This window comes from Sebastes fasciatus, chromosome 7 (assembly GCF_043250625.1).
Source record: "Sebastes fasciatus isolate fSebFas1 chromosome 7, fSebFas1.pri, whole genome shotgun sequence".
Taxonomy (NCBI): Eukaryota; Metazoa; Chordata; class Actinopteri; order Perciformes; family Sebastidae; genus Sebastes; species Sebastes fasciatus.
This window is the reverse complement of record NC_133801.1, coordinates 14,417,598-14,442,189: the sequence shown is the minus strand read 5'-3', so window position 1 is coordinate 14,442,189 and position 24,592 is coordinate 14,417,598. Positions and strand designations below refer to the sequence as shown.

The 24,592-nt window shown below is 41.9% G+C and overlaps 2 protein-coding genes across 3 annotated transcripts; both read left to right on the top strand.

Annotated features, from left to right (window-relative positions):
* The first annotated feature begins 1,580 nt into the window (after nucleotides 1-1,580).
* Nucleotides 1,581-5,123, top strand: bcl7bb (BAF chromatin remodeling complex subunit BCL7B b). Its single transcript, XM_074641787.1, has 6 exons — nucleotides 1,581-1,754; nucleotides 2,227-2,302; nucleotides 2,406-2,499; nucleotides 3,805-3,963; nucleotides 4,208-4,311; nucleotides 4,489-5,123. The coding sequence occupies exons 1-6, from the start codon at nucleotides 1,642-1,644 to the stop codon at nucleotides 4,558-4,560; spliced, it is 618 nt and encodes a 205-aa protein (XP_074497888.1). The 5' UTR covers nucleotides 1,581-1,641; the 3' UTR covers nucleotides 4,561-5,123.
* A 1,003-nt stretch (nucleotides 5,124-6,126) lies between these two features.
* baz1b (bromodomain adjacent to zinc finger domain, 1B) lies at nucleotides 6,127-21,681 on the top strand. 2 transcript variants are annotated; one of them, XM_074641785.1, is made up of 22 exons: nucleotides 6,127-7,094; nucleotides 9,123-9,239; nucleotides 10,217-10,361; nucleotides 10,638-10,830; nucleotides 11,124-11,245; nucleotides 11,465-11,662; nucleotides 11,755-11,943; nucleotides 12,035-13,322; nucleotides 13,455-13,616; nucleotides 13,837-13,975; nucleotides 14,065-14,258; nucleotides 14,468-14,582; nucleotides 14,790-14,888; nucleotides 15,294-15,471; nucleotides 15,717-15,902; nucleotides 16,111-16,258; nucleotides 16,560-16,709; nucleotides 16,845-16,992; nucleotides 17,250-17,365; nucleotides 18,170-18,309; nucleotides 18,486-18,592; nucleotides 19,171-20,797. In XM_074641785.1, exons 1-22 carry the CDS (start codon nucleotides 6,973-6,975, stop codon nucleotides 19,862-19,864), a joined length of 4,950 nt encoding a protein of 1,649 aa, XP_074497886.1. In that variant the 5' UTR covers nucleotides 6,127-6,972; the 3' UTR covers nucleotides 19,865-20,797. The 2 variants fall into 2 exon arrangements, with proteins under 2 accessions (XP_074497886.1, XP_074497887.1); XM_074641786.1 differs by lacking the exon at nucleotides 16,560-16,709 and having other exon boundaries at nucleotides 19,171-21,681.
* The last annotated feature ends 2,911 nt before the right edge of the window (nucleotides 21,682-24,592 follow it).

Genomic DNA, 24,592 nt, shown 5'->3' with positions numbered 1-24,592 from the left:
GTTGCCACTTCTGGTCAGGGCTTTAAAACAAATACTTGACAAGACTAAACGAGGCAGGTAAAACATATAACAGGTAAACACACACAGTTATAAAGCAAATAAAACAGGTAAAGTAGATGTAATACATACATATAAACAGAGGTATTACTGTCAAGTTATTGTTTAAATATGTGCAGTTTCCCAACTTGAGAGAGATTGAAACATCCATTCGAAGATTTTTAACTGGAATCCACTCAATGACAAACAGCTTTTCCTTTTTCCCTTCTTTATTTTGTAGGTTGAGTTGAAAGTTCAGTTCATTTTGGAATTATTATTAGCCATTAGTCATTAGGTGAAAAACCTTTGAAATAGAAACAAATACAGAACAGAAAATATACACATTATTACAAAATAAGTATAAATAAGAAAAGAAATCATTTTTTGAGACTGAAAAAATAATAAATCCTTATTTACTATTTATTTATTTACTAGAGGAATAAAATAGGTAAAATAGATGTAATGAGCCTAGTACTGAATGAATAATAAATAAATAAATAAATACCACCAAATGTGTCCACCCAATCATTACAATACATACAGTATGAGCATACTGAGGAGGATGAAGCCAAAAAAAAAGAGGGAAAAAATGAGTGCAAAACCAAAGAATGAACATAAGGTGTAATTTATGTAATAAAAGAAATACAGGTAGTGTAAATAAATGTAAAGTGCAATAAACACGTGAGTTTTTGTGGCCCTGGGTATATTTATGTAGAAAGGTGTAAGTAGTCAGTTATGGTCCAGTATAGTATATATAGGAGTAGAAGTATAAAGCAGCATAAAATGGAAAAACTCAAGTAAAGTAGAAGTACTTATGCCTAGTACTGAATGAATAATAATAAATAAATAAATAACACCAAATGTGTCCACCCCATCATTACAGTGCATACAGTATGAGCATACTGAGGAGGATGAAGCCCAAGGTGTAAACTGCTCAGAATTCCAATGTACTTAGGTTCAAATGGCAAATAAAACTCTTGAATCTTGTAATTTTGAAATAAAACAGGTAAAGTAGATGTAATACATAAATATAAACAGAGGTATTACACTAGAGGAATAAAATAGGTAAAATAGATGTAATACAGATGTAATATAGTAGTAAAGTAGATGTAATACAGATGTAATACAGTAGTAAAGTTGATGTAATACATAAATATAAACAGAGGTATTTCACTAGAGGAATAAAATAGGCAAAATAGATGTAATACAGATGTAATACAGTAGTAAAGTAGATGTAATACAGATGTAATACAGTAGTAAACAGAGGCATTTCACTAGAGGAATAAAATAGGTAAAATAGATGTAATACAGATGTAATACAGTAGTAAAGTAGATGTAATACATAAATATAAACAGAGGTTTTACACTAGAGGAATAAATTAGGTAAAGTAGAAGTACTTATGCCTAGTACTGAATGAATAATAAATAAACAGCACCCAATGTGTCCACCCCATCATTACAGTACATACAGTATGAGCATGCTGAGGAGGATGAAGCCCAAAAAAAGAGAGAAAAAAAATAAAAAATGGGGATGAAATCTCGCGAGATTCCCGCCGGTAACGGAGGACTGGGGCTTGGTCTTGAAGTTTTCAGATGCATCTGTAGATGAATCATAACAGCATCAAGATGTCGGGACGATCAGGCCGCGCTGAGACCCGAAGTCGGGCTAAAGACGACATCAAAAAGGTGCTGGCAGCCATCGAGAAGGTGCGCAAATGGTACGTAGGCTGTCTGGATGGACAATATGGAGGGAAATGTATTAGTAGACTGTAGCCTGATATCTGCTGCGTCGCTCAACAAACTTCAGTCGGAAAAGTTAGATGATTGACAGCGCTGCTGACCAATCAATGCGCCGCGTTGACAGGGAGGGGGCGGGGCTAGAGGAGCTGTCAATATGGCCACAGCCTCACATGCTGAGCGTTAATGTAGAGACGACTGTCCCGTAGTCTCACAACGAGGGACATTAATGTACACCTGCTGCGGACACATCCTGATGATTATTACACGCTCATGTAGACTAAACGATGGCTGTGAGTGAGCATGACAGGATGTTTGATTATCATCTCTGCTGTGCATATAGACAGGACGGATACGAGCATTGCATGTTGCAGATTAATGCTATTAAATGGTGTTTTTTGGTCCTAACCTGAGCTCCTATCCAAAATAAGTCAAACTACTATCATCCCCCAGGGAGAAGAAATGGGTGACAGTTGGAGACACATCCTTACGCATATTCAAGTGGGTGCCAGTAACAGAAACAAAGCAGGTGGGGGCTTCTATCTGCCAGATAATAAAAAAACACTATAAGGATTTACTGTAGTGCATCTAGAGAGAAATCAGATTTTTTACAATCTCCTCTTTGTTATCAGATATTTCGCACCAAATCATCCACAGGTGGAGGAGATGTTAGAGGATTGAAAGATGTCGTCCTGGAGAACACAAACTCTTTACTGGATTTCACTGGTGAGTTTTTTTGCAGCTGTATTTAATAAAACACTGGAGCCGTTGCATTTATAATGACCTGTGCATGTGCAAAAAGGCTAAATATCACATAACCATACAACAACATCAAACCACACACTATATATAAAGCATAGATATAAAGATGGACGACATGGCAGCTCCCACAAGTGAAGCCAAAACATCTGGATCGCCCCAAGTGGCTGGCTGCAGTATAGGTCATAAAGCCCTGTATTTAATAAAATACTGAAGCCATTGCATTTATAATGACCTGTGCATGCCAAAAAGCCAAAATATCACACAACCAAACTCATAGAATAAAAAAAACAACAACAACATAAAACCACACACGATATATAAAGCATGGATATAAAGATGGATGACATGGCAGCTCCCATAAGTGTAGCCAAAACATCTGGATCGCCCCGGGTGGCTGGCTGCAGTATAGGTCATAAAGCCCGCCCCCTCCATGCACCAAATCATCCACAGGTGGAGATGTTAGAGGATTGAAAGATGTCGTCCTGGAAAACACTAACTCTTTACTAGATTTCACTGGTGAGTTTTGCGGCTGTATTTAATAAAATACTGGAGACGTTGCATTTATAATGACCTGTGCATGTCAAAAAGCCAAAATATCACACAACCAAACTCATTAAAATAAAAAAAACATCAAACCACACACTATATATAAAGCATAAATATAAAGATGGACGACGTGGCAGCTCCCAAATGTGAAGCCAAAATATGCCTATATAAGTTTTGTTTTAATTAGTTATTTGATGCTATAAAAAAGGGGGTGAGACGTCATGATTGACAGCTGTGATTGACAGCTGCACTGAGTGAAGTAGTCGCGTAGCTGTTGGCTCGGAAATTGTACGAGAGAGGAGATGTAACTTTATGTTTTCCATAAGTGTCACTGGTCTATGTAATAGAACATGTGTCAGTTTGTTCATAAATGTAGTTACAGAGATATTATGGTTAGTTGTTGTGTCCTTCTAGCCAAACAGCTACCGTAGCAGCTAAGTGGCTCACGCTAACAAGCTGCGGCCGTATTCGGCTCGTGATTGGTGTGGGAGAGTGTGTGGGCGGGACCTCGATACCGCGGCTCCAGCCCTTCAATCACTACTGCGCGGACTCTGGATCCAAATGACGTCAAAACAGAAGATGGCAGCTCCCATATCCGGGATATTTTGGCTTCACTTTTGTACAGTGGGAGGAAGTGGAGATGCGTCATCCATCGTTATATACAGTCTATTCATAAAAACATGACACCCTGATGTTCAGTAACTCCTCTGCTCTCCGCCTCAGATGAAAACAGCAACCAGAGCTTTCTGTCGGACGTTTACCAGCCTAAAATGGACAACAGCAGCAGCACTTCCAGCTCGCAGCAGGTCAGCCCTCCACATACCTCCAGCGTCCGAACTGAAGACTCGCAGCCACCCATGCTGGGCCAGGAGAGTGTGGATGGTACGTGGATGGCTCTCTCAAGCATATTTTCACTCAATTTGACACATTATTCCTGTAATTTAAAAAAGGGTACACACGATAGATACTGTATTCAAGTATAAAAGGGTAGGCTATCAATCCTAGAGCTCAGTGGTAACAATTATAAACAACCACACTTACTGTAGTTGTGTCCTGTACTCTGCATTCCTTCACTGTCAAAGCTGCATTAATGAGGATATATTTCCACCCTTCCTTGTGCATGCAGAGCCAGTTCATTCAGGACAGGAGGGGGCTGATGAGCCTCCCACTCTCATCAAGGAGGACCTTCTTTCATCAGGAGCTGTTAGACGGAGCGCCCCAGACACACAGGTTCATTTTCTGATTACAGAATCAAGGAAGACCAGAACATTTTCCCTGATTAAACAAGAATTTAAGTCCTATCTCTGGAGTCTGTTGCATGGTGTAAAATTGATGATAAGTTGAACTAGAATTGCTCCTAACCATGTGAACATGTCTTTAATATGTTCTTTTTTCTATTTTATACAGGAGGAATTGGATGAATCAGGAGCACCCCCTTTAAAGAAGATTTGCCCAGGAGAAAATGCTGCTCTGAGATAGCTCATTTATAATAATTTTGTTGAAATGCACATGATACCTGTCCTCAGTCAGATTAGCTAAGCTTTCAAAATTATTCTAAGGTTCTCTTGACATATTTACGCAAATTTCAGCAAATGAGAAAAACTATTTACCGCTACTTACCGCTTTTTAAGGGTCTTTAAAGTATGCCGTTTTAAGTGAATGGAGAGGATTTTCCATACTTTGTGTGGCAAGTCACTGCTGTTGCAGGCAGTGTGTATTTCAATTCACATGCTGTAAATGTTTTCTGGCGACTAACTGTTTCTGATTTATGCAGTTGAACTTTACTTTTGCATGTTTCCATATCCTATTGCTTTAAATTTTGAGGTTTACAGGCCATTCTGAAAAGGTGTTAAATGTGTAGCTTTATGCAGATTGATGTTTAGATGTGCCATTTTTGTTTTAAATACGAAGCCCTTTCTGGAACGGATCTTCTTTTGGCTTATCACATTGCAAGGATAAAATGCTTTTTTAATATTTATAATATAATTTGCCCATGTTTATAACTGACAACGCTGTAAACCATAATAAATGCTACTTTCCAATTCCATTTCAATTTATTGATGCCGTAAGGTCGGTATAATAATTCAAACTTTATTTCAGACACACAGGAGGGTCCATAGCAATAAAAGAAAGGAAAAGAAACAAAAAACATACAAGATAAGACCACAGCAGTTCATCATTCAATTCTTATGTAGGTTATCTCGCCAGTGTTTTCTGAGCCTGGATGAGTACCGAGTGCAGCTCTTGCTTGGGCTGCTTAAAGCCTCTATGATGCGGCTCTCTGACTCATCCAAGCGACAAATAAAATTATACAACAAATGTCTTAAAAGTGCCTCACATTTAGGAATACCAGAGGACACAAACAGTTGACTGGCACTATGCCATCTACCATATGCATTCACCATAATATCTTGTGGCATTCACTCATGATTATTATGAAGGCAGGGCCTATTGTTTAATCAGACTTGCTAAAAATGGAGCCCAGACAATGGATTCAGAAATTAATTCGATATTTCAAAAAGAGGAAGGAATGCCACATCGACAAAAGAAATTATACATCAAATGTCTTAAAAGTGCCTCACATGTAGGAATACCAGAGGACACAAACAGTTGACTGGCACTATGCCATCTACCATATGCATTCACCATAATATCTTGTGGCATTAACTCATGATTATTATGAAGGCAGGGCCTATTGTTTAATCAGACTTGTTCAAAATGGAGCCCAGACAATGGATTCAGAAATTAATTCGATATTTCAAAGAGGAAGGAATGCCACATCAACAAATACATTATCAAAAATGTTGAAATATGTTTTTATATGAATAGATTATATAGTCTTTTATTGTCATCAGCTGACCTCTAGCCTCTCATTTATATTCAGATATGGGCGTGGCTTATTTGAAGTAGTTTACAATAGACAGGCCGTATCAGCCAATGAGAGACCGTATCAGAACAATTCGACGAAGGCGCTTAACCGAGGGAGCCAATCAGCGTCGAGAGGAGGCGGGCCTTGCTTGCGACGCCGCTTGCTGCCGGGGAAACGCGAGTTTCAGCGAGGGGTGGTGGGAAATAGTGCCGGTGTTACTAGAATCTCCCGCCATTTCGACAAGGAATTAACCTCTTGATTGATCCAGGTTACTTTTGCTAATACTATCATCTGATAACAAGAAGCTCGGACAGTGTGATCAACAGCGGATAGAGTTAATCAAAGAAGAAGAGGCATAGTTTGTAAAAGACTTGAGGATTGTACAACGCGCCTCCTGCTTGAACTCAGCTCTTTGCTTCTGTTACCCGCGAGTTTTTATTCCAGTGTCTTTTCATTTTCATCCGGAGGAGCTAAAAGTTGACTAACTACACCGATTGACAAGTCCGGCAACCTGTTTTTACATTGCTCAAAACCAGGAATGTGATCAAACAGCGGATACAATTGATCAAAGAAGAACAGGCCTAGTTTATAAAAGACTTGGGAAGGATTGTACAACGCGCCCAGAAACCTCCTGCTCACCCGCGAGTTTTTATTCCACTGTCCTTTCATTTTCATCCTAAGGAGCTAAAAGTTTACTAACTACACCTGATTGACAAGTCAACAACAACCTGTTTTACATCCAAAACATTGCGTAAAAACCCAAGAATGGCACCGCTGCTAGAGGAGAGAAGAAGGATGCGATGAGGCGGCTGCTGAAGAAAAGAAGCGCTCTGTTATTGTTTTGCAACGAGTTAGCATTTCTAGCTGCTACACGTTGAGTGCCGGGGCCTGCCGGCGGTAGAGCATATTCCGGGGACACTTTGCGTACATGCTACGGGACATATCATACTTGTACTAGAAAGATTTGGCTGTACTGCTGGCACTCACTCACTGCGTGTCATCTGTGTGGATTATTGTGTGAAATGGCACCGCTTTTAGGCCGGAAACCTTACCCACTGGCTAAGCCGCTAGCCGAGCCACCAGGCCCGGGAGAAGAGGAGGTCTACATCATCGAGCACAGCAAGGAGGCCTTCAGGAACAAAGAGTATCCTTTCTATAACACATGATGATGCTGCTGCTCAGGTCTCAAGCCGGCATGCTTTTGTATAAATGTCTACCTGGCTAAATGTGATGCTCACATGGTCACATGACTGTAGAGATAGTTTAACATGCATATGTTTTGATGTTACCTGTCATTTCCCCCTTATTTATTTAATGTTTACCACATGTACACAGTGTACAGTGATGACCAGCTTGCTAGCTGGCTGATAGCTAAGTTAGCTAGTTAGCTAGCTGGCTATATTTCGCTAAGCTATTGAAATGATGATTTTTGTGGCAACATAGAACAATTCCCACGTTTTAGTGAAATACAGAGAATAAAAGAGCTAAAAGACGTCCTTTCACTCTCATCTCTCACGACCCCGCTGTCAGCTACTAATGCTAGCGGGGTTAGCTAGCACTCTGCTAACGTGAGGTATCCCATTATGTCACAATGTCGTCTTCTTCACCACAGGGCTGAGGGGAACCGGCTCGTTAGCTAGCTAGCTGTTAGCCTCTGTAGAGTTAGCGTTAGCTAGATATCAGTTAGCTGGCTGTTAGCTAGCTGTTGGTTAGCTGTTAGCTAGCTGCTAGTTAGCTTTTAGTTAGCTGTTAGCTAGCTGCTGGTTATCTGTTGGTTAGCTGTTAGTCAGATAGCTGTTAGCTAGCTGTTGGTTACCTAGCTGTTAGTTAGCTGTAAGCTGGCTGTTGGTTAGCTGCTGGTTAGCTGTTAGCTAGATAGCTGTTAGTCAGATAGCTGTTAGCTAGCTGTTGGTTACCTAGCTGTTAGTTAGCTGCTGGTTGGATAGCTGTTAGTTAGCTGTTAGCTGGCTGTTAGTTAGATAGCTGTTAGTCAGATAGCTGTTAGCTAGCTGTTGGTTAGTTAGCTGTTAGTTAGCTGCTGGTTAGCTGTTGGTTGGATAGCTGTTAGTTAGCTGTTAGCTGGCTGTTAGTTAGCTGTTGGTTAGCTGCTGGTTAGCTGTTAGTTAGTTAGCTGTTAGTTAGCTTTTGGTTAGCTGTTGGTTAGCTGTTAGTTAGTTAGCTTTTGGTTAGCTGTTAGTTAGCTTTTGGTTAGCTGTTAATTAGCTTTTGGTTAGCTGTTGGTTAGCTGTTAGTTAGCTTTTGGTTAGCTGTTAGTTAGCTTGTGGTTAGCTTTTGGTTAGCTGTTAGTTAGCTGTTAGCTGGCTGTTAGTTAGCTGTTAGCTGGCTGTTAGTTAGCTGTTAGCTGGCTGTTAGTTAGCTGCTGGTTAGCTGTTGGTTAGCTGTTAGTTAGTTAGCTGTTAGTTAGCTGTTGGTTAGTTAGCTGTTAGTTAGCTGTTGGTTAGCTGTTAGTTAGCTTTTGGTTAGCTGTTAGTTAGCTGCTGGTTAGCTGTTAGTTAGCTAGCTGTTAGCCTCTTTAGAGCTAGCCTTAGCTACTGGTACATTTGTTTTCCAAGAGAGGACACAACAGTCAACTTTAATGTTTTATTGATTTTAAGCAGCACTTTTAGTAACAGCTTGTTTCTGGTGTAAACGTTAAGTAACGGTTAACCGTTACCCGTTTGTTTTGCTGTTAAGGTGAAAACTTTGAACGTCAACGGTTCTTAACTGTCAGCGAGCTCATGAAGCAGTTATAACAGCTCAATGTCTTTTAATGGCTGCCTAAGTTGTTATAAACTTTGACCGTTGCCATGACAAATTACCTTAAAATTAGTATTCAAATGCTTTGTTTTATTTCTCTCTATATATATATATGTAATAATAATGTATAAATCCCCAAATGGCCCGTGAAATAAGGAATAATCCCACAACATTATTCATATTCAACATTAATTATTATAAATTATTCTCAGACAGATGTTGTTGTTTGTTATGTGTAGAGGTGTGTACAGTAGTGAGGCAGCAGTGCTTTCCCGAAGCTTCGGGGCCCAAAAAATGGTATTGGGGACATTCCTAGACATTGTTTGTCTTTCTTGTAATTCGTAAGCAAATGGCTAAAAAAAGGAGGAACTGTTTACATGTGACTATTGTAATTTCCTTGACAAAATGCCTACAGAGAGTATGAGGCACGCTTGCAGAGGTATGATGAGCGCATCTGGACGTGCAAGAGCACTGGAAGCAGTCAGCTCACACACAAAGAAGCCTGGGAGGAGGAACAAGAAGTCACTGAACTGTTAGTATTACCTCCAGTTTGTGTGTGCATGTACACTATTCAATCCAACTTGTGAAATAAGAGCCTACTCTCTGCTGATTACAGTCCACATGTTCTGTGAACAATATACAGGTACAGCTCAGTAGATGGCAGTGTTAAGCTCTGGTTCCCATTAATTTCTAAATAGACATACCATCGCTGGTTATTTAGATGCCCTAACATGCAGATTAGCCTCTCTAACAGCAGCTCAGAACTGTCACGAAAGAGCCGTACTCTCCCAGTGAAGGTCACAAGGCTTGCTGCTTTGTAATGATTGGATAAATCTGGTGCTCCTCCTCTCATTCTATTTAGAGGGTGTGTGATTGAGTCATCCTTGAATCTGCAATGGCCTGGTGAGAGTTCCTTTATCCTCATCTGCAAAAGGGAAGAACATAAGCTTATAAAATGTAGAATAGTTCAACTGGTCTTTGTCAGTCCACTTATCACCAACCAGGTGTATGTATGCTGTATGTATATGTGCTGTCAGCAAGAGGAAGGTGAACCAAACTATATACTGTATGTGGCCCAAGGAGATGTCACCTCAAAGACAGGACAGAGCATTACTCAGCTGTCCAGAGCTCAAGTCACTCAGGATCACAAGCTGTATTTAAGCTCTGTCTAATTATATCAGCCGAGGTATTTTACTCCCTCTACTGGTCACTCTGAGCCCTTTGTTGCACTGTTATATAATGCTCTGGTCCCGCTGGTGACGAATGCATCTCAGAAATCCAAACAATGGGAAAGACATTATGTCACGAATGGAGTGCATCACACCCATGATCACACTCTTTGTGTCTGATGTGGCAACGGCCTTGTTTGCTGATCATCATGACATAAAAAAACATGTCTTGTCTCATTTTATACTGAAAAAAAGTGGAGCACATTATGATGCGATTGCACGACACAAATTATATCACACTTTATCTTCAAACTAACTGCTGACCATTTTGTGCGTGCAGGCTTCAGGAGGAGTATCCCAAGTGGTTTGAGAAGCCGGTCCTGGAGATGGTCCACCACAACACAGTGTCTTTAGACAAACTGGTTGAAAAGGCCTGGCTGGAAATCCTCACCAAGTATGCTGTGGATGAAGAGTGCGACTTCCTGGTCAGTTTGACTTCTTAAATTTCAAAACTTGGCTGTTGTGTAATCTTGCATTTGGATCTCATGATGCATTTTTCACCCATTCAGTTACACATTATCTCTATAAATATTATCTATAGAGGACCATAGACATTATTTTGCATTTTTAACAACAAATTAGACACTTTAAATGGATTGTGGACTATTTATGAAAACCTAAATGACACCCATCCTCAGTGGTAAGCAGGTGTTTAATTGAAAACTTCCTTCAGAGATACTCACAATACTTTTTCACTTCAGGTGGGGAAGGACAAAAGTTTGCAAGTGAAGGTGGTGAAGATCCATCCCCTGGAAAACCCAGAGGGCGAGGCGGTCGAGAAGAAGCTTGAAGGCGCCTGCGACTCTCCATCCAGCGACAAGGAGAATGCGAGTCAGGAGAACCAGAGGAAGGAACCTCCTCCCCGAGAGGAGGAGAACAGGAGGGAGAGTCTCAGTGAGTACCAGTTGCTGCATAAACAAACAGAGTTTTGGAGCACATAGATATTGTAGTTGTGCAGGATGTAGAAAACCCAAATTGCTGTGGATTGATTTTCAGTGTGTCCCTGTTAAACCACAGGACAGGTGGTGAATTGTTTGATTATTGTTTGTAGGCCTAGAATAACAGTTTCTTTTGCTTTAGATATGTTTTAATTTTCCCAGTTTCTACTTTAAGTTTTAACCACACTCTCTATATTTGGGAAAAAAATTAAAATTTTTCTCATATGATATTGTTTCACTTCCTATCAGGTGACAGAGCACGACGTTCACCAAGGAAGCTTCCCACTGCCATGAAGGAAGAGAGAAAGAAGTGGGTGATGCCCAAATTCCTTCCTCATAAGTACGACGTGAAGCTCATCAGTGAAGATAAGGTCTGTATCCTGTTGTCAGCAGTCAACAAAAATAAGAATTGGTCTCGTATTGACTGTATACTGTATTTTTCTGTGCTACAATTGATGATATTTGGCAGCCTGGTCCACAACTGGTCTCTCAAAATTCAATGTTTGGTTCATGATCTTTTGAGGTCTACACAGAGTTTGAGTTTTTGAAAGAAGTTGTCGCTGAATCTTCTCCACCGACTTGTCTCATAGGTGATCAGTGATGTCCCAACAGACAGTCTTTACCGAACGGAGCGCCCTCCAACCAAGGAGATCATGCGCTACTTCATCAGGCACTACGCTCTGAGGCTGGGCATGGGAGAGAGCGCTCCGTGGGTGGTTGAAGATGAGCTGGTGAAAAAATTCAGCTTGCCAAGCAAATTCAGTGACTTTCTTCTTGATCCACACAAGGTAAGTTACTTATGGTAATTATTTTTTGCATGTTACTCGATTGTCACTTGTTCTTGGCTCTCACTGTTTATTTTTTGTTTGTTTGTCTAAAGTTTTTAGCTGAGAATCCCTCCGCAAAGCGCAGGAGCTTACTATCTCCGGATGGTAAACCCAGCAAGAGGCTTAAGACCTCCGACACACCAGGAGAGGATTCAGGAAATGAAAAGGGAGAGAGGAAAAGGAAAAGGAAGAAAGACTCCTTAGGCATGCCCCTTAGTCCGACCATTTGGGGCCACATGCAGGTTAGCTGTCTCTGTTAACGTATTGCTTGATGATTATGGGGTATCCCTTTAAAAGATAGTGCTTAATGGGCTCATGTTGTCTGTATTTCAGAAAATGAACGGCTCCCCTCTCAAGGTGAAGAACTCGGGAACGCCAAAGAAAGGAGAAGGCTCGGCTCCCTCCACTCCAAAATCAGGCAGAAAGTCCGGGGACAAGAAAGAAGGAAAGAGAGCTGGAAAAAGCGGTGATAAGAAGCTCAACGTCTTCAAAGCTGGTGCTAAGACACCGAAGATGAAGCAGATGACTCTGCTGCACCTGGCTAAGAGCACCCCTGCTGGGAGCCCTAAGAAGAGAGCCCGTAGTACCGGCCTGGGTACGCCTAAACTGGGGAAGCCACTGCACCCTATGGCTCTCCACCTCCTTCGTTACTACAAGGAGCACAAGGGCAAAGAGGACAAAAGGAACTCCCTTTCCTCCCTCATCTCCAAGGCCGCAAAGACCTTGTCCCCCGACGATCGGAACAGGCTGCCAGAGGAGCTCAAAGAGTTGGTGCAGAAGCGCTGGGAGCTGCTGGAGCAGAAGAAGCGATGGGCAGCCATGAGCGAAGAGGAAAGGCAGGAAGAGATGAAGAAAAGGCGCGAGGAAGTCAAAGAGAAACTGCGCGAAAAAGCCAAGGAGAGACGGGAGAAGGAGATGCTGGTCCGCCGCGAACAGTCGCGCAGATATGAGGACCAGGAGATCGAAGGTGGCAAGGCCCTGCCGACGTTCAAGCTCGTAGACATGCCCGAGGGGTTGCCCAACACCCTGTTTGGTGATGTGGCTATGGTTGTGGACTTCCTTCACTGCTACGCAGGGCTACTGATGCCGGATGACCAGTATCCCATCACATCAGTGGCTCTGATGGAAGCGCTGGCCGGCGAGCGGTCCGGCTTCCTCTACCTGAACCGCGTGCTGGTGGTGCTGCTTCAGACGCTGCTGCAGGACGAGCTGGCAGAAGGCTACAGTGAGCTCGACATGCCCTTATCTGAGATCCCCCTCACCATGCACTCGGTGTCAGAGCTGGCACGGTTGTGCCTGCGACCATGTGACGCCCACGGCGAGGAGAGTGGCCAGGGCTCAGTGGACTCTGGGGCTTTGGGGGGCTTTGACGATGTGGTAACCAGCGAGTTCTTGGAGAAGCTTGAGACAATCGAGGTGTTTGAGCTGGGCCCCGAGGAGAAGACGAGCCTGCTGGTGGCGCTGTGCCACCGCATACTCATGACGTACTCTGTTGAAGATCACGTTGACGCAATGCAGCAACGGTCGGCTGAGGTGTGGAAGGAGCGTCTGGCGATGCTGAAAGAGGTCAATGACCGCAAGAGGGCGGAGAAGCTGATGAAAAAGGAGATGGAGGGCAAAGGTAAACGGGGATCAGAGAGTCTAAGACTGTGAATTCCCCACTCATTTTAACTGTACTGAAAAGCTTATACAATACCCATAAAATATCAACACAATATATTTATATTTTTTCTTTTTTCTTCTGTGTTCAAAGGCGAAAAAAAGAAAGAGGGTAGTGCTAAGAAGGAGAGCAAAAAAGAAGTAAAGGTGGAGCCCGAGCCGGAGCCAGAGGACATGATCAGCTCGGTGAAGAGCCGGCGGCTGATGTCCATGCAGGCTAAGAAGGAGAAGGAGGAGATGGACAGACAGAACAAAGGTAAATGCTGTAGCTGGGAGTGGAGCAGTTAATCCATTTCAAAATGTGCTATTTAAAAAAAAATGTAAGTTGTAAGTGTTCTCTCAGTACTTAGTTTCTCCACCACTGGGATCTTTTAGTAATGCATATCATTTAGAGCAAAGCCAGTATATCATTAATTACTTTATAATTCTTACATTGGTATACCTCACTCTTATTTGTTACTGTTATTCCCCCGCAGAGCGCATGGAGAAGGAGGCTGAAGAGGAGCGTATGCGTAAACAGAGGGCTGCCGTAGAAAGAGCCTTTCAGGATGGTATAACCAAAGCCAGACTTGTCACGCGCAGGGCCGCGCTGGGTACCGACAGAAATCACAACAGGTTAGTGCCGAACACCAACACAGATAAATGTGAATTCTTTGAATATTCTTTGAGTAAATTATAACCATGTCGCTTGATGTTTTTTTCAGATACTGGCTCTTCTCCGATGTGGTTCCCGGTCTCTACATTGAGAAGGGCTGGGTGCATGAAAGCATCGACTACAGCTTCACGCCTCCACCCGAGGAAAAACCAGCTGAGGACAAACCAGCCGAGGACAAACCAGCTGAGCCCGAGGTAGAAGAGGAAGAGGATGCTGAGTCGGCTGCTACTCTTGATTCACAAGGTACAGTACCTTAAGTGTATATTATCCCCATCAAAATGTTTTTTTTTTGTTAAAAATATTGGCTGAATATAAAATCTCAAATTTTGGTATCAACTTCAAAATGTTTCTGTGCAACCCTTTTTCAAGTGTATGTCTTGTTTAGTTTTGCTTTGTGTGGACATAATTGGTAATTTTTAGTCTCAGATAATTAATTACGGTTCATGTTGTAGGAGCTGAAAAGGATGACGGCAGCATAGATGGTGCTATTAGTGAGGGAGCCCAGCAGGGAGCAGCAGCAGACATCTGCATAGAAACTACAATTCCCAACCAGGGACAGAACCTCTGGTAAGAGCTTTGTTTCTGTCGTCTCCTCTTTTGTTTGATTGATTCAGGTCCATCTGCGGGTCTACAGTACTACATCACACGCCTACTACATGACAGTGGGCGTGTCGGGTAGCCTGCTAGACTGCAGATAAACCCGTCTCGATTGATTTCATCCTTTTTCTTTTTACACAATCATTCATCCTATTTTTTTCTTGCTTCTGCATGCAGGTTTGTATGTGAAAGCACAGCCGAGCTGGAGGAACTGGTGGAAAGTCTTCATCCTCAGGGGGTTCGAGAGAGTGAACTGAAGGCGAAGATACAAAGCAGGTGCGTTCACTCTCATTATAAGAGATAATTACTTTAACAAACATGTAATCATCCAGTTTTACTGCGCTGCTAAAGCATGACCTGGTTTTACCAGCTTTAAGGGATCTGGAGGAGTGATCCAATGGGTGCTATTTAATTAATGCTTTTACTTGTTAGTTGCTGTTTCTACATGTTGAAATTAGCCTTTGTTGTGTTGGATTTAAAAGCAGCAGCAAGCTTGTAGGTTATGAAAAAGTTTAGAATGAAAGTACATTTAATAAAGAACCACCAGAGCATCTACAAAAAGGTATGAGCAATGGTGTTTAAAAGAAGAGGGCAGAGCAGACAGTATTGTTTTTAACAAGACAGCAGCAGTGATGGAGTAAATATGAAGCTGAATACAAAGCTCTCCCGTCCCTCTATCAGGTACCAAGACATCCTCCACTCTGTCCATCTGACCCGGAAGGGCAAACTGGGCCTCAGGACCTGCGACGGCTACGAAGAGCTGCTCAACTACCTGCGCAGTGACATCCAGGAGGTCGCCTCACGACTTCAGAAGGGAGGCCTGGGATACCTGGATGACAACGTAGACATCGAAGAGCAGGTGATTAATCTGTCTGGCTACATGCAATATCAGTAGCCCGGAAATGTTAACATTCATTTTCACTCAGGACTGAGAAGATTCTTTATCTTTTGAGTTAAATGATTGTGTGCAACCTGCTGTCAACACCTGGAATATTCATTCTTGTCAGGCTGTAGGCATTTAGTTTTTTATAGCTTATGTAGTATGTCGGTGTTGTCCACAAAACCATGTGATTATAATTCATCCGTTTCGTCCTCTGTTCACAGTTGAAAGACATAGAGAGCTTGAAAGACTTTGGTGAAGTCGTCATCACCATTCAGGCCTGTGTGATCAAAAAGTTCCTGCAGGGATTCATGGCCCCCAAGCAGAAGAAGAAAAAAAAGCAAGGAGGGGAGGAAAGCAGCAAGGCTGAAGAAGTGGACGAGGAGAAGAGACTGGCAGAAGAGGCCAGGGTAAGAGGAGTTTTAAGTTTGTGTCTCACAAGTAATCAAAAAGTCACCGGATGTTGTTGAAATAGGAATTTTAGCTGGGGTTGAGTATTTAAAAAAACAAAACATAAAAATATCTATGAAGACTCACACAGACAGAGCTACCACTCTTTAACTCCTTCTTTATGTAAAGTTCTTCTGAGTTTAAACAAGTCTGTGCTTTCCCTCTTAGGTAGCGACGGCGGTAGAGAAGTGGAAGACCGCTATCCGAGAGGCCCAGACCTTCTCCCGAATGCATGTCCTGCTGGGAATGTTGGACGCTTGCATCAAGTGGGACATGTCTGCCGAGAACGCTCGCTGCAAAGTCTGTCGCAGGAAAGGTAATAGCAGTTTCACTCATTTGGTCTCAGAGAGGAATTAGCTGTAAATAAAATGTGCATCACAGGTTATTTGCAGCCAGCGAGAGCGTTATGAGCGTTATGCCTTTATTGACATAGAAATACTTTTGTTGTAATATCGCTTTCTTTGTTCAAAAAACAAAGAAACTACACCACCACAGCTGGCTCCTTTCTTCTGTTTTTCCTCACAAAGAAACAGTCCTAACTAATAGGTGTGCAGGATTATTGAGTTTCAGTTTGAGTGAAGCCGTGCCCCACTACTCCCCTTCTGCTCCCTGTCTAGTGCTCAGGCAGAGCCCATCTGTGCTGACGCTGATGGAGTCTAGACCCAGGTCCAGATCCAGATCCAGACAGGGCAGCAGGCTCAGAGCAGAACAGACTAGTAGTGTCAGGCAGGTCTACATACAGAGCCAGCAGCTCCGCAGGCCAACAGGTGAACGTGTAGTGATAAGATGAAGATACAAACTTGCACAGATAAAAGAGAAGTTTGTTGGCCTTTTCAGGGAGTGAAGACAGGGAGAAAAATGAATATAAAAAAGAATATATGATATATATTGATCTCTTCCAGGTGACGATGAGAAACTAATTCTCTGTGATGAGTGCAACAAGGCCTTCCACCTGTTCTGTCTACGACCGGCTCTGTACCGCATTCCTACCGGAGAGTGGCTGTGCCCGGCCTGCCAGCCCACCGTGGCCAGACGAGGCTCCCGCTCAAGGTAACGGTCCGCCGCACACTCTGTCACTGTCCTTCATTGTCCATGTAAACTGTTGTTTTTAAAAGGACATTTTAATTGAAGGAAAATGAAAGAGACTGACAATAGAATTTGACACATTAATATAAACCCAATGTGTGGGATTATTTTTCTTAATTTAATAAAACCTCCAGTAAATCCTGCTACGTTTCTGACGACAGGCCATGTTCTGTCTTTGTAAATCCTGTTGAGATTTTTGATTGGCAACCTCTCTGTCGCAGGAACTACAACCAAGACACAGATGAAGAAGAGGACGAGGAGGAGTCTGAAGAGGAGGAGTCTGAGGAAGAAGAAGAGGATGAGGAAGAGAATGACTACACAGCCATGGGTCACAGCTGTGAGTATCAGGGAGAGGAACAAAAAGTCCAGGTTTCACAAAATCAGCTTGTTGATGGTACACCTTTGGGGTTAATATTAATGTTCCAGTCTCTTTTGATTTCTGTGTACCAACTCCAGATTTTTACGTAATCAATACATTACATTTTGTATTAAAAACTATGGCACAAAACCAAAAGAGAATACAACAAATAAATGAAGTAACAGATTGTAGTTGGTCCTTGGGGCTGGAGGTTGGGAATGAGAGGAATGCTGACGGGGAATTTGGGCCCCCGTCCTCTCGCTGTCGTCCCTATTGTCTGTGTGTTGTCATGTAGCACAGCTCAGGGCTGGACCTTTAGCTTTGAAGCCTCATCTCACTCTGGCTTCACTCACAGTATGTGGCAGGATGATCCCCTCTGTCAGTTCAAGCCTGCATGTCAACGATAACGATGCAAGAATTTTCATGCATCGATGCGGAATAGTTCGAGAGATGATCGGATTATTTTTCTCAGTTCTAGTGCGAGACTTTGATAGTCCACAGCACACTGGGATTGGTTTGATATTAATTAAAATAACAATATGACAACCAATTTAGCATTAATGGTTAATTAAACATTCCTTTCAAACAATAACCTCATTACAATAATTCCCTATCTGCAGGCTGTGTGAGGTGACAAACAGTTCATTTTGGTTACACATGGCAACATTTCTGCTGCCTTTTTAGGGCTTACAAAAATGTTAGTGTTTCCACAGGGGTTGCTTTTTTTAACCTGCCGTTGACCTTTTCTTCTCGTCCTGATCACCTCTCATTATTTTTTTACAGTGAGACCAAGGAAGAAAAACAAGCAGTCTTCGTCCCGGCCGAAAAGTTCAAAAAGTAAATCCAAGAAGCCGTCGTCTTCAAGTAGTCAGAGCAGCAAGCAGAGGACTGGCCCCAGCAGCCCTGCAGACATCGATGAACTAGTAAGAAACCACCAGCACACTCACACACAGAAGCTACATCTTACTTCTTAGAGGAATTAAAGAATACACTGAAAACATGTGAGGCAAGAGTTTTTCTGTATTTCAGAAACCTACAGGCATTTCCATTGAGAGCACAGAATAAATCAGTTTTGTTCTAATTGTTTCTGTGTCTGCAGGTTCGACAGAGTTCCCAATCAGGAGTGCGAAGGCAGGCGCTGGAGCTGGAGCGCTGCGAGGAAATCCTCAAGAAATTGATGAAATTCCGCTACAGCTGGCCGTTCAGGTGAGCAAAGGATATTTGAATAATAACGGTAGAAGTCCAATATGGTCTCTTTGGGTGACAGAAGTTCTTATAATCATGACACCAGTACATTCAAAATGTACAGTATATCATTAAGAAGAGAGTCACTGATTAAAATCTACTGAATTAAACTCTCAATATGTTATTTAGTCTGAAACAATATTACCAGATTATACTTGAGAGATATGTTACAGGTGTTGGTCTCTTCAGACCCATGAATACATCATAAATTATTTTTCTAGTTTAAGGCCTTTACACACCGGGAGCGTGACAAAAAAAACAACACAACAACAAAATAAATGAATAAAATGTAAAAAAACAAAAAAAAACGACCTTGCATGGAAAAAAATGATGTTGCTTTTTATTGTTGTTTAATATTCGTATTTTGTGTGAAAGTATTCATGACAAAAAACGCCCCTGTGTTTAACGGCCTTTACACTGAGTTTGCCGTAGTAAATCAACATATTCCACTACCCGAATGACTTTAGACACCATGAATTATTCTGATATTAATCTGTAGTCTAGTGTGGCCCTCATCTCACGCTCTACTCCTCTCACAGGGAGCCTGTGTCCCCGGATGAGGCAGAGGACTACCTGGACATCATCTCCCAGCCCATGGACTTCCAGACGATGCTGGGAAAGTTCAGCCAGGGCTCGTACCGCCACGCTCAGGATTTCATGGAAGACCTGAAGCTGGTGTTCTCCAACGCGGAGGAGTACAACCAGCAGGGCAGCATTGTGCTCTCCTGCATGGTCAAGACGGAGCAGTCCTTCACCGAGCTGCTCCAAAAGCTGCTGCCCGGCCTCAGCTACCTCCGCCGGCGCTCACGCAAACGCGTCAGCCAAGCCCCTGTAACGTCTGAGGAAGAGGAGGAAGAGGATGAAGAGGGTGAAGAAGAGGAGGAGGAGAAAGAAGAGGAGGAGGAACCGAAGAAGAAGATGCAGAATGACAAATCGAACAGGAAGAAAACAAGAAATGTTCGAGGACGGAGGGTAGAGGAGAGCGAGGAGGAGGAGGAGGACGACGACGATGAGGATGATGATGATGGCAGGAGGAGAAGTAAGCGGACCTCTGCCACTACAAGCAGGAAGGATTACAGGGAGCCGGATAGCGATGGCGAGCGGGACACACGGAAAACTCGTCAGCGGGGGGGCCGGGGCGAAACTGGGGGGGCGAGCAGCGACGAGGAGCGGTCCAGCCAGCAGCAGCAGCAGCAGCAGCAGCGACATTCCAAGAGACAGAAACGCTCATGAAGTCCAGGGTGCTTATTTTTTATTTTGTTGTCTCTTTGCTTTAAAATTTCTGTCCCAAGAGCCCTCCTTTGTCTCCTCCTCCTCCTCCTCCTCACAGCCAGCGGGACTTAATCCTCAGAAGGACTTTTTTGTGTTAATGATTTTCTGTTCATATTTTGAAAAACGAAAGAAAACTGATTTATATTTGTAACATGTTTAATATTGATGTTTTTTTTCCCCCAACCAAGAAAAAAGAGACATTTGAGATAATGGATGGGTCCTCGTAGCTCTTAAGACTCTTTGATTTGAATTTCCGTCGACAACCTCACATTTGACTTATTGTTGTCCGTTGAAGAGATGGTGTCCATGTAGCCGAAACCCTCTGGGAAATCTTTCTTTGCTTAAAAAAACAGCGCTGAAGGTTGATATGAATTTTTCCTGTCACCTGTAAATCGCTCTCACTTACTGAGCATCTTGACACCTTTGGTCAAGTCTTTAGATAAACATGATAGGATTCTCACTAGTTCTAGTGTTTCTCTTTTTTTAACCCAGGTGCAGATTTATCGTCAAAAGCCGGGTCAACACATGTAGTTGCATCACTTTAGTGCTAAAACACACGTTTCATCTCAGCTCTTTGGTGCCAGGATGTTTTAAAAAACCTGCGTCTCGTTCCGGGCGTGTCGAGCTGACCAGCCTTTCCTCCTCTGTAGTGGCCCGCCACTTTAAAAAGAACCGGTACCTCAACGCTCTGTCAGTTTGCACCTACTATGCCAGCAGCTGCAGGACCAGACTTTATTAAAAAATTATGTGCATTTGTAAACAGTGTTTAAAACAACAAATTTGTTAAGAAAATGGGCATTTTTGAATATTTGATATTTTTTGCACATTTTATTTGGTATTGTAAATGATAACTTGTTCTTAATCACATCCAATAAACGACAAGGTTTGATTAAACCAGGGCTCTCCTAGTCGATGCAGAGAACATGTCAGAGTTGTTTTACTTTTCATTGTCGCAGCAGATATAATCACTTGTACATTTTGTAACAAAGTCGCTCATTTAAATGGATTTAGTGACACAACCGTATGTGAGAGGTGAATGAAGGTTTCCCTGTATGTCCTGGTGCAGCCACCAGGTGGTGCTCTACTCCAGCAGTTGACCAGTAACTCTGTGACTCTCACTGGTCATCAGAGGACAGGGGGAGCTTCATAGTGTTGGTGTATTTTGGCTCTCCAACTTTGTAATAACTTCTACACAGACGCAACTTAAAAACCTTTTGAATGTGCAGAGGTTTCTGTAGTTTGTGGCCAGCGATGTATATGTACACATATATAAGGCAGTGATGGTTTGCCCTCTTCTTTCTGTACTGTGCTGTGCTGTTCTCCTGTGTTTTTCTAGTACTGTTATCATCACTCTTACTGATTTCATTTGGCCACTCATTGTTTTCCCCTCCCCTCTATTAGTTTTGTTTAAATTCGGCTTTGCTTCTGACAATTGTTTGACATTTCAGCGAACAAACAAAAGGCGACTGCCCTTCTCAAGTTGAGATCCGACTGTAAATGCTTTCTTTGTTCTTTGGAGGAACTGCAAAAAAAGTCTTTTACACCTTTTTTTATATATATATTTATAGTCTCTAAAGCTGGGTTTGGGCAGGTTAGGAGGATTCACATGTAAAGAATTTCCAATAAAGGCTATGGACGAAGACCGCCGTTCTCCCTGTTTTATTTGCGTTGAGCGGTCGGACATCACTGCCATGTGTAAAACCTTGTGACTAGACAATGATTGGGGAGGACCACCGACTGATGTCTAATTTTACTTTTTAATAAAATATCCAACATTGTCTTACTCTCTGATGTGGACTCTTTCCTCAGAAACATCTGCATCTTCAAATCGAAGACAAATATGTGTGTGTTGAAGCCAAACGGTGACATTAGAGAGGATAAACGGCTTCATTATTCATGGAGGAGGAGGATGAGCAACTTGGAAACTGTTCCATGAAGACATTTTTCTGGAAAAGGTTAATCTTATAATGGTTGAGTTTGGCCTTAATCACACAACTCGGGCTCAATTCACTTTATATTGAACAACAAGGTGCTATATTCAGTGGTGTAATGTAACAAAGTAATAATACTTTGTTACAGTACTTTATTATTTTTTGGGAGCAGCTGTACTTTACTTGAGTTTTTATATTTCTGTAAACTTTCACTATTATTCCACTACTTTTCCTAAATAAAATGTGTACTTTTACTACGATACATTTCCCCTAAGCATCTTTGTTACTCGTTGCTATTGCAAGCAAGCAGGTTTGGCGAATCAGTGATCCTAGCTTGCAAGTTACATCATTCACGTGATGGGCAAATGCAAATAAAGTGCTCTCAAAGCCGTAGTTAAGTGTCGATTTCCGCTCAAGTCCAGGCAGGCTGCATGTCCTTACCAAAATGAAGTTTATTCAAGTGTGCAGAGATGCTCACAAGTCATTTTTTTGCAAGTCCAAGTCGTCTTTTCAGATCATGCTACCTGCGACTACAATGGAAGGAAAAACTGGATTTTGTTCTTTAAATCCTTTAAGTTGCAGAGACTTCGTTTTTCTTCAAGTAAAGTAGCCTCCATATTTAAGGTGGTGTGCATGTTAAGAGGAACGATAAGGGCACGGTCACACATGCGAAAATACAGGCGCCATTGCCTGCCAAGGCCATTTTCGACCAAAGTGAATTGCATTTCGAATGCAAAGATGCGAATTTGCTTCGCAACCGGAAGTAAATGTTTTTTTGCACTTTCGCTCGCGTAGAATCGAAGTAAACAGGAGGTGAATATTCATTTTGCCTGTGTGACAGCCCCATAAACTTAATAATTCTCTAAATTCTGATTTGCTTGCTTTATTTATTAAAAGAATTTACTTGTACTTTTACTTTTAAGTACATTTAATATCAGAAAATTACTTTTGATACTTAAGTACATTAAATATCAAACACTTCAAAACTTTTACTCAAGTAATATTCTAACTGCTACTAAAGTCCTTTTCCCGGTTAGATATCTGTACTTTTACTCAAGTGTGGCTTTCGGGTGTTAATATTAACATTTTATTTCATTCGGTAAGACAAAAGCTGTGGACGCAAGAAACCTTATATATGTAAACAAGGTTTAAAAGTGTCTAGAGTGCCATTGAATTTGGCTTCTAAGGCTGTTTGTGAACCAGAATAATGATTTTGCTGCACTCAGTATAGTAGCCAGTTTCACAGGGAGCTCTCTCTAGGTGACAGCAATGATAACTGGAAAGTTCCAAAGTTACATAGCCACAATAAGGAGTGTGCCTGTGATGTATGGGGAGGGTGGAAGGAGGACGGCCGATCTTATGAAATATGTAGTGAAGTGCTGACAGCCTCTGAGCCATCTGTAATTTGGCAACAGGTGTAGAGGCTAAGAGGGATCACAGTAAAGGTCAGAGATGTGAAAAGTCAGTGGAAACGTAGCACTTGATTAGTGACTCGGTGGCAGCTGCATTCAGCTATAATAAACTTAAAATGATGTTTCACTTACGTACGTTTTATTTTCCATAAAAAATTAAATAATCATAACTGCAGCATTTTTAGCCATAAATGAAGAAAGAGGTTGCAGGTTCGTGATCTTGACCCACAAGAGAAGAAGTTAATGGCAGATTGAGGACATTATGAGTTGCATGCCCTGCAGCGTTTGGAGAGAAACTGCAGCTTTACCTCATGTTTTGTTGTTATTCCTGAGTCTTAATGCTGACTGAATCGCTGTGACAGCTAGTTTTTGGTGGCTGACTGTTTTGGGGAAATGGAGCCAAAACCAACTGAACATTGCTTGAACTCACTCGCATGATTTGAGTGAACTCCTAATGAACTGTAGCCTCTTTAGCATTCAAGCACTTGTTGACTTGAATAAAATACAATACAGTCATGATATATTAACTTTTAGAAGTCTGCTGGATCTATCAGGGGCTTTTCCAAACTCATGAAACGTGTTTGAAGTGTTGTTCATTCCTCACACGGTGCATCCTACGCAGTGAGACATAGTTGAGACATGCATTAATCACCCAACGTTTACTCCCTGCTGAGGTCAAACAAATCAATGACTGTACACACTGACTTGTAGCACAAAATGAGCTCATGAGTGTTTACAGCGAGATTAAGAGGTTTAGAAATAGTTTGAACACATAATGTGAAAGTCAGTGCAGACTTTTTGGCCCCAAATTTTGGTAAAACCTTTTTACTCTTCCTCTATAGTGCCATCATCAGGTTAAAAATGTGTCTAATACTTTGATCTATGAACAAATACCTGCAAACAATGGCATTCCCATTATCTGTACTTAGTGCTAATAATCAAACATTAGCATGCTAACACCATAAACTAAGGTGGTGAACATTATACTGTTAAAAATTAGCATGTTAGCATTGCCATTTTGAACATATTGCATCAGCATCCTGTGCCTAAGTACAGCCAATAATGTTATCCATATTTTATTCTCCTATTTAAAGGTCCCATATCTTAAAAAAGTGAGATTTTCATATCTTTTATATTATAAAGCAGGTTTAAGTGCTATATAAATACTGTTAAACTATCAAAACGGTCAATATACGGAGAAATACACACAGCTCGTATTCAGAAAATGTGCGTTTGAAACAAGCCGTTTGAATTTCTATCCATTTGTGATGTCACAAATATACAATATTTAGACCATAACACGGTTTTAAACTTAAATATTGTAAATGTGACCCAGTTTATTTCCT